The 9,548-nt window shown below is 36.3% G+C and overlaps 1 protein-coding gene across 1 annotated transcript; it reads right to left on the bottom strand.

The window, feature by feature from the left end:
* Positions 1-654: 654 nt before the first annotated feature.
* Positions 655-8,977, bottom strand: TRIM77 (tripartite motif containing 77). Its single transcript, XM_006926870.1, has 6 exons — positions 8,567-8,977; positions 7,244-7,339; positions 4,230-4,460; positions 3,562-3,584; positions 2,757-2,854; positions 655-1,154 (listed from the first exon to the last, which is right to left on the bottom strand). Exons 1-6 carry the CDS (start codon positions 8,975-8,977, stop codon positions 655-657), a joined length of 1,359 nt encoding a protein of 452 aa, XP_006926932.1.
* Positions 8,978-9,548: the final 571 nt, after the last annotated feature.

Below are 9,548 nucleotides of genomic sequence, written 5' to 3'. Positions count from 1 at the left end.
CTTATACATTCATTCATTCATTTGCTCAAATATTTTTTGATGTCTCTCATTTCCTCAGGCTGGTGTTTAATTATTGGAATGTGGTTATGAAGAAGACTGCTACTGGACTTCCCTTCTTGTAATTTGCAAATTAGAAAAGAAGATACAAATTCTATTATGAGTTTTACCAAAAAAGTATATAAACTGCCCTTAAGGTCATATTATGTGACCTAATCGAGTTCACTAAACTGAGAACTGATGAATGAATGGGACTTAGCCAGACAATGGAGGGAAAATGAATTCTACACTGACATTGGGTTTTGTCGAGAACTCTAGGAAAGAAGAATTCTCTGAGCTTTGCATTTAGCTGGATTTTCACACCCAAATATTCTTTGACCTCTAGCAAACTCAGATAGCAAATGAAAGGTGAATATTTCTATGCAATACAATAAAAGAGATTACTTTTATTTAAATAAAATAGAAAAGATAAATGTCCAAATGTAACTTTATCATCACTTTAAAAATAGTACAACAAATGTATCACTTGAAGATAAAATGAAGTTAAAGACAATGAGATATAGCTGATTTTTCCCCATTCAAGAAGTCACCAGGATACAAGCCTCCTCAACTATTAGAATTCCCAAGATCCTGGTCAGGTTTGTGACCTGTTTCTGATCAGTTGGGTCCAAAGCAAATGAAAGGTCTGAGAGGGGAAGAGAAGGAGCATGAGAGGAAATTACAGATAAGGGAACTTTTTGCAACATTAACGAAGCTTATTAAACCACATTCATAGTCTAAAAACACCCCTACCCAGTCCTGGGGTCTTTGAATATACTGGTGTATTAGTGGGGAGGTAGAGAAGAGATTGACATGGTCATCCATTTTGACACAAAGCAGTAGAAAGATACCCTCAGAGTTAAGTAGCATATCATTCCTATTTACCCAGGATTCCTTGCAAAGTCCTATAATCCAATTATGGGAGTTTCCCACATCCACTTCCCAGTAATGTTTGCCAGAGGTGAAGGTCTGAGCTCCCCATGAAGAAGTATACTCTGAACTTGCTGAGTATACAGTATGGGACGTGGCTTGGTGGTCAGGACTGCACTGCAAATGTCTCAGTTCTTCAAACAGAGGCGCATCATACTTGCTTATCTTATGGTCGAAGGTAATATACACTTGAGTAAAAAGAAAACAGCAGAGTTAAAGAACAGAGTTTAAAAGTTGTGAGGGCCAAGGGCAGCGATGTTCTGGCAAAGGTTTAACAACCAGATCTCTGAAACAAAACAAAACTACTTTGTTTTGTTTACTGGGAATACTCCCACCCCATCATGGTTACTTTTGAGGTACCAACCATTTAGGAATTGCTCGTAAAATCCCGAAACATGAAACAATTAGTTTTCATGGATAAGTCAGTGCTGCCTGACTTCAGAACACGCCTTTATCATAGTGAATGTAGAGACTCTGTTGCTGGAAATACGGAGACAAGTCAGCAAAGGCTTCTTGTTTCTCTACGAAGCAAGTAGATTTCTAATCAAATGACATAATCAAAGAAAATTTCAAGGTTATGTAAAGATGTAGGGTATCAGACTCTGGCCTTATTTTTACCAGCACAATGAAAATTTGGGAGCTTGTTCATAGATGCCAAGTAAATAGCAAAACAGCCCCTAACTCACGTAAGCCTCTCAATCAACTGTCACAAAATAAAATAATCACAGTAATAAATATATTATACATGTAATTATTTATTTTTATTTATATTCTTTTTAATATTCTAGAATCTAGCAGTGGCATCCCCTTTTGATTATATGGCTTTGATAAATAGCGCATTGTCTCTTCTCTTGATCCGTGTTATTAGGGAGTTAAACAATTTCTATTATGTTCGCAAAGAATCAAATGTTGGTTTTGTTGATTTTTCCGTATTATAAATTTATTTTTAACTTCATTAATATATGCTTTTATCTTTCGGTTTAACTCATTGCTCTATTTTAGAGTTGTATAATTAGTTCATTGATATTAGCCTTTCTTCTTTCTAAAAATATACATTGTAAGGCTTTAAATTTTCTCCTAGTGCAGCTTTCGTATATTATATATTATATTTAAAATATATGATCGTCATTATTATTTCCTAAATAGCGATCACTCTGCCTAAGATATCAGGATGTAATATTTAAATAAGCAAAGGTAAAATGAACTGGAAATCCATATGTGCCTTTTTCAAGAAGTGGTTTCTGTCAGAATTTCCATAGAATCCCTGGTCAACTTCTCCTTCATCTGCCAAACTTGCCATCTACATTTGTTTCAAATTGCCCTCCACATAACCAATCCTGTGTCCCATTTGTTTTGTGGCTGTACTTTTGTTTATAAACATGCTTTTATACTTTTTAAAATCTTGTGATTTTTTAGATAACTTTGCTTAAATATTTTGATAAACATTTAAATAACAACATTAAGGTGCTTCTAAAAATCTGAATATCTGCATGCAACCACAATTAATAACTAAAAGTTGAAATATACTAAACAGATATGCAGTTTAAGGTCAGGGAGCTTTTTTTTTTTTAATCACTATAAGTAATCATATAACTGTTGTATTTGTTTGTTTTTGACAGGCTTCAGCTAACATCTTCTGCCAGTTAATTCACAATAAATTATAAAGTTAATTATAAGGGTTTACATATATACCTGATTCCCTGTTCTCTGAAAAGAATAAGAGAACAATGAAGAGAGGTCATACATGTATGGAAATGTTATTGCTGTCACACCAGAGCGCTGTCTCTCACCTCGGAAGTTGTTAAGCCTTTCCAACATCCCAGTGATGGCCCATGTGCTGAGCTGTGGCTCCACAGGCTGGGGCAGGTATAGCTGCACTAACTGACCTCTGCGAAACAAAAAAGATCTACTTCTTATCAGGCTCAGGGTCTCATTCACAATGCATAGAAGATGCTTCCTCAGAATCCTCACATTTAGGTTTTAAAGGGTATGAATTTAACTCTACAGATGAAGGAATACTGTGGTGTTATTGTATTCTATAATTTGCTTCCCTGCTGTTAGTACATCAATCCAAGTAGAATATATCACCTCACGCATAATATATCTGTTTTCTTCTCCCTTCCAGGGAAGCCACAAAGCAATTCTCATTTATTTCCTGAAATTCAATAGGTACCAAGGTTTTGGAACTTGCTACCTTGTATAGAGGGAGCCTCAGCAATTTAGTATATTCTCCCTTGGTGATTTTCCCTTTCTTCTCTTCTCACGATCTTTCCACTTGCTGACTCTCTGAGCTTATTTCTCTTTCTCATAAGAGACCTGGAATAATCCTCAAATAATGAGGATTTTTTAAATGACAGGCAAAAGGAGTAGTTGTCTTCTTGCATGCTGTACATTAAACATTTCAAATAAAACCATACTCCCTCAATCTTCACTTTTACCTAAGGGTAGTCACTATAAAGCCTGGAAATCTTTTAGAGATGGGAAGAATGAATGCAGACGGAAAGAAACTTCTTATTAAAATCATGGGTCCATCTCAGCAGAAATAGCCTGACCACTGGCACAGTTACCACGACTCGAATAAAGGTGCCAACTTACTTTATCACTATGTCTCCTGAATCCTGTAAAGAGAAGGAGAGGAAGGGTTAGTTTTCAGTACAAGGTGGCTCTCGTATTTAGCCTAGTTTGACAATACGATACTGGACTGGAAAATTCAATATCTCCAGTTTTCTTCCTTAGGCAAAATCATTTATCATTCTCCTTAGCTTTATCAAGTCATGATCCTCATAAAATTTAAAATCAGAAGATGTTCTTAGGGTGAACAAATGGCTTTGCTTTGTTGCAATCTCTAGCAAGATTCACAGATGTTTCCCCAAAGTTCTGAGAAGGGTGCATGAGCTCCAAATCTAGATCTTCGAAATAGAAAGAATGAGTACATCCCACATTTCCACATATTGGCAAGTCCAGATACAAAACACAATTATCTATTCACGAGCTGTTCTGTTGCAGTTGGTCAGAAACTGTAGGTATAGCAGAAGAATTTTTAAAAATGTTCTGGGTCTGTTACTCAAAACTTTTCATGTAGTTTTTCTTCTCCTATGTAAGGCAAAAGTGACTCTGGGTCTCCAGGTTATACTGGAGGAACAAAAACTGTCATCACAGTCAGAAGAGGTAGAATTTGGAACCAGAAAAGTAATGGAGGTCAAAGAGGATATAAACTTCAGTGGATATCAACGATTTCCCTGCCATCCTTCCTCAGTCCTTACCTGGAGCAGGTCCACGTCTGCTTTCTGATACAGTTTTTTCAGCCCCTCATATATTCTTCTCATGAGTTTCCCAGTATGATTCATCCTGATTACATTTCTCTGGAGCCGCTGAAAAATCATCCTGCCTTCATTTTCCAGGATCTCTAAATGTTTTTCCAGTTCTTCATGGAGGTATTGATATACCTTAGGATATTCAGCCCTGATCATCGACATCCGTAGATTTACAAAACCCTACAGTGACATTGGATTAATTAATTAATCAATCAATTAATTAATTATTTAGGTTCAATGAATGTTGCTTATTTTTTACACTTTAACAGTAGGCATATATATATTTACATTGTGTGTTTATCTCCTATAGTTAGATTTCTTTCTGTCACTGCATATTTGACTCCTTTTACCCCATTTATCTCCCCTTTCCCCTCATCATTGGATTATTAAGATCCTGTATCTAGATGGTTCTATTTTTCCAATGTCATCTATTGTCTATGTGTTATGTACAGTGTACTTATCTCAGTTTGTTGGGGTACTATAATAAAAATACCATAGACTCGGTAGCTTTAAAACAACAGAAATTTATTTCTCAGTCTGTTAATTGGGAAGTCCAATATTATTGCTAACAGATTTGGTGTCTGGAGAGAGGCCCCTACCTAAACAGCCATCTTTTCATTGTGCCCTCAAATGGCAGAAGGAGCAAGGAACTTCTCTGGATTCCCTTTCATAAGGTACTTATGCCATTTATGAGGACTTTGCCCTCATGACCTAAGCATCCCCCAAAGGCCCTACCTCCTTGGGGATTAGAATTGCAAAATACAAATTTGGGAGTGGGGCTCAAACATTCAGACCATAGAAGTACTACATATAACTTTATGCCTTTCCACTTCTAAGAAACCACATATTTGTTTTCTTTTCTTTTTTCCCTCCCTCCCTTCCTTTTCATTTATTTTTTTCCCTGTACCATTGTATCTAACAACTTTCCCTCAAATTTCACATTTTCATGAAAAAAATAGGAATTTAAGATCAATTCTTATATTGTTTCCTATAATTCATTACATAACCTAAATCATAATCCATTCTCCTCAATTCTAATACTCACAACCTGACTTTCTGATGTCAGTGAAAAGCAACAATTTACCTCCTTAGGAAAATAGAAGGCATTAGACATGATCTAAAATTACCTCAATTTCCAAAACACTTTGTTTTTACCAGTGCTTGGTTCTGCATGTCTCTTAATATCCAGGGCTATACCTACCTCGTCTTTACTGGTCCATCCTGTCTTGTCCCCTTAGCGATATTATTTTCTAGATTACTACCCCACAATATTCATTCCCTCCTTTGCCCGTCTCCTTCTGTGTCTCTCTGTCTCTGTTTATCCTTCTGTCTCCTCTTTCAGTGCGTCTGTCTCTGTTTCACTGCCTCCCTCATTCAATCACTTTTTCACATATGCTTTTTCCTTCTTTTCACACAGCCTTTAAACATGCAAATTTAACAAACTGTTTTGGAAAACCCCAAACTAAACATCCTTGTCCTAATTACCTTATCTAGCTTCTATGCTAACACTTTTATCCCCATCAAAGCCAGACTAATTGATCAACTGTGATCAAACTCACTGTGCCCATGTGTGCAATTTCAATCGTTTATCCAGGCAGCGACTTTTTCTTCTATTCCATACTCTTTTCTGAACTACACATTTCAACTCACCAAGAGCCTCCTTTTCTTAAACTCAAATAATATGATTCATTCTTTCATTACTTCACCCTCCTTTCACATTTGACACTATTTACTACTCATTCCTTTTACCAGTACCTTCTGTTAACTCTGCTCCAGAAAGATGCATTTTCAGGAAGCTGCTGGTTCACTCCTCATCTCCTTTAGATTTCTGCCCAGATGGAACCTTCACAAAGGGTCTTCCCTGACCAGTCTGCATTCTCCAAACCTGGACTCTTTATACTCATTCCCTGCTTTAATTTTTTTCCCCAAGCATTTCACAAATGTGATATATTATAAATTTTACTTTTTTATTTGTGGATTGAATTTTATCACTAGATGATAACCTCCTGAAGTCAGTGATTTGTTTTTGTTTTTGTCTATTTCTGTATCTCTTTGTTGGCCTAGAATAGTAAGCCCTCTTATGAATGAATGATTCATTAGAAAATCCAACCTAAATGATCAAGATTATTTTATCCCCCTCCACCATGGCATTCTCACAGTACCATGTACAGATTCCTGTTTAATGAATTATTATGCTCTAATATCGCCTGTTTCTATGTTTCCTTTAGAAGTGCTTGAGCTCTTTGAAGATAAATATATAGTTTACTTCTTCGGTTTTAGGTTCTCAATTCATTTTTGTGAATCAGTGAATAATACAATCCAACATCCTTAGTCCAGCATTCACATTCTTGACTTTGTCATAATTATGTTTCTAGCCATACTTCTCATCATCACCTGCTTCATACTCTATGTCCCAATTAATACAAGCTACTTGTAGGTCCCGAACAATTCTATGGTTGGTTTTACTTTTACCTTTCTTGGTCCTCAGATCTCCTGTCACTAATATCCATGAATTTACAAATTCTACTACCATCATTCTACTACCATCCATGTTAGCATAGAAGTTAGATAAGGTAATTCTACTACCATATTAGCATCAGATTGATTTTTACTTATTTGTGATGTTGTTTTTAACATTCAAATTTTACTAATAGCACTCTATTTTTATCTCTATCCCAGTGATCATTGCATTCTATCTGTGATAGTGCATTTTCTTGCCCCTGCTGATGTATTCATGGTAAATATTGCTGTATATAAAAAAAGTCAGGAAAAATCTTTCAGTTGCATATTGAGTTTTACATGAGATCCTACACTGAAGGGCATGTTTCCCTATAAAGAAGCATATGTTGCTCTTTTTCTCATCATCCACTCAAAGGACATTATGATTTAATTCAAGTCCTTCCACTGTGAGTTACCATATCTGTCCCAAGCTGGTGCCAAGGAAAATAGGGCTAACTGCTTACCTCCCATACTCTGAATTTGTTGATCTCTTTGTTTAGATTTCTCTGATTTTTCTGTTTGTTTTTCCAAATAGACTTCATTTGCATCAGAATGTTCTCCTGCAAAAGAACTATAAATATGAGCTCAAAAAAAGTAAATACAGTATATTTCAGATACAGTTGTCTCCCATTATTCATAGTTTTGCTTTCCACAGTTTTATTTACCCAAGGTCAACTACAGTCTGAAAATATTAAATGGAAAACTCCAGAAATAAACAATTCTTAAGTTTTAAATTGTGCACTGCACTGCATAGTGTGATAAAATTCTGCTCCATCTCACCTGGAATCCAAATTATCCCTTTGTCCAGTGTATCTATGCTGCATACATTACCTATCTTAGTCATTATCTTAGTTATCAGATATCAGTTACAGTATCAGTTATCAGATATCAGTTACAATCACTGTTACAGTATCACAGTGATTGCATTCAGCTAACCCTTATTTTACTTAATAATGACCCAAAGCACAAAAGTAGTGATGCTTGTAATTTGGATGTGCCAACAACAAGAAGTCGTAAAAATGTATGTATGTATAGAAAAAAAAAAAAAAAACAGTATAAGGTTTGGGACTATTGCAGTTTTAAGCAGCCACTGAGGATTTCAGATTGCATCCCCCTCGGATAAGGTGGGATGACTGTACCTCAGAAAGAGATAAGGGGATAGACATAGACAGATATTTGTAGATAAACAACAAAAAGAGCAGAGATGTCATTGATTTTTCCTTGGGAACACTAATTGTCAAATCTGAGAAATAAAACCAATATAGAGTTCCTGAATTTTAAAAATGTATCCATTATCTGAAGAATCTGGCATTGATATTGTATGTAACCTTGTCAATTTTCAGAAGTGAATCTTGCTTCATATTTAATTTTAAAATATTAGCTCTCAGTTTTTCTAAGGCACTATTAGAATATATTAGCCAGTGTTTCTAAATCTGCTATTATTAGAACGGGTTCATGGTAATCATAGCTGTAGTAGCAAATGACTGTCACTGAGACCAGATTTATTTACCATGTTACTCACACAAATACCAGCACCCTAATCCTCATCAGCGTCATCATATTCCTCTTCCTCAACCCAACAGAATTAAAAATTAAGGAGAGAAAGGATATTTATCCAGTTTCTTCACTGCTTTATCTCCCATTTTAGAACAGTGCATGCCACATGGTGTTCAGAAATTCTATGTTTATTGCAGAAAAGAATAATAATAATAATCAATGTATTTTTCCTCTTGCCAGCAGATACAGGGTATTTCACATTTCAAAGTGCATTCAGAGGCATTTCTTACCCTGTAGTGCTCAGCGACCTGCTTTACTGGACGGTGTCTGTGAGTGGCATGCCCTGGGGAGTGAGAGCAGAACAAACATAGCAGGCTCTTGTCAGTTTGACAGAAGAGGTTCTTTATTGCATGGTGTGTCTTACAGATTTGCTCAGCAGGGCTTGGTAACCGGCAGACAACTGACTCTTCAGTGGGAAGAACTCGTTTCTTAACTAAAATAGTGCTTTTGAAGTCCATTCGCTGTGATATTGTTCTGCACAAAGGGCAGCGAGCAGGAGTTTGGGTATCTTCCCACAAGAGACAGAGACAGGGAGTACAAAAGCTGTGCCCGCAGGTAATGGTGACAGGGTTTAAGGAATAGTCCTTGCAAATGGAGCAGATGAGCTCACTGGAGGAACGCTGCATTAATAGAGAATCCATGTTTCTGAGAAAACAAAAGGAAAGGGAAATCTTTACCCCTGAGCATGTGAGCTGAGTTTAAGCCTTCTCTCACTAACATGCATCTACATGATAGCAGGACAGGCAATGTTTTCAATAGGATGGTGAGGCACAGAGAAAGTCCTATAGACTGATAAGATGCATTATTGTTTTCCAACCTTGGCCTGCAGCATTACTTCTCAGCTCCCTATTAGAAACTCCATACTTTTCATCTATGTTATCTCTTTTATGAAGACGAAGAAATCAGAGGTCCTGACAGAGACAGTGGGTCATATTTTGTCCCAAACTATCATGGTTCCTCCACTTTTCCTTCTGACTGGTGAGCACAAAATATGTGCTCCAATGCTGGCCAACGAAATAAGAAAGTAAGACTCCTAGAAGAACTCTGTAATAAATATTTTCTTGCTTCAAAGGAGACATGTTGAAAAAGAAACTGCTTTTTGTGTTTGTAGATATTATTTGAATATGATATCCATTTGCATAGACATTTTGTGGTCCCAATATGAATTAGCCTAAGGATAAAAGCCAATACTCTGAGGATAACAAAGGGATG

The sequence above is a fragment of the Pteropus alecto genome, unplaced genomic scaffold (assembly GCF_000325575.1).
Source record: "Pteropus alecto unplaced genomic scaffold, ASM32557v1 scaffold7, whole genome shotgun sequence".
Lineage (NCBI taxonomy): Eukaryota > Metazoa > Chordata > Mammalia > Chiroptera > Pteropodidae > Pteropus > Pteropus alecto.
The sequence above is the reverse complement of the archived record's forward strand: the minus strand, read 5'-3'. Positions and strand labels throughout refer to the sequence as shown.

What these genes read in the sequence shown, in the direction of transcription:
- TRIM77 (XM_006926870.1), bottom strand. Translation starts at nt 8,977, where the DNA reads ATGGATTCTCTATTAATGCAGCGTTCCTCCAGTGAGCTCATCTGCTCC. An exon ending in AGGTCGCTGAGCACTACAGG is followed by an intron (nt 7,340 to 8,566) that starts GTAAGAAATGCC and finishes GTTCTTTTGCAG; the next exon opens with GAGAACATTCTGATGCAAAT. An exon ending in ACAAATTCAGAGTATGGGAG is followed by an intron (nt 4,461 to 7,243) that starts GTAAGCAGTTAG and finishes ATGTCACTGTAG; the next exon opens with GGTTTTGTAAATCTACGGAT.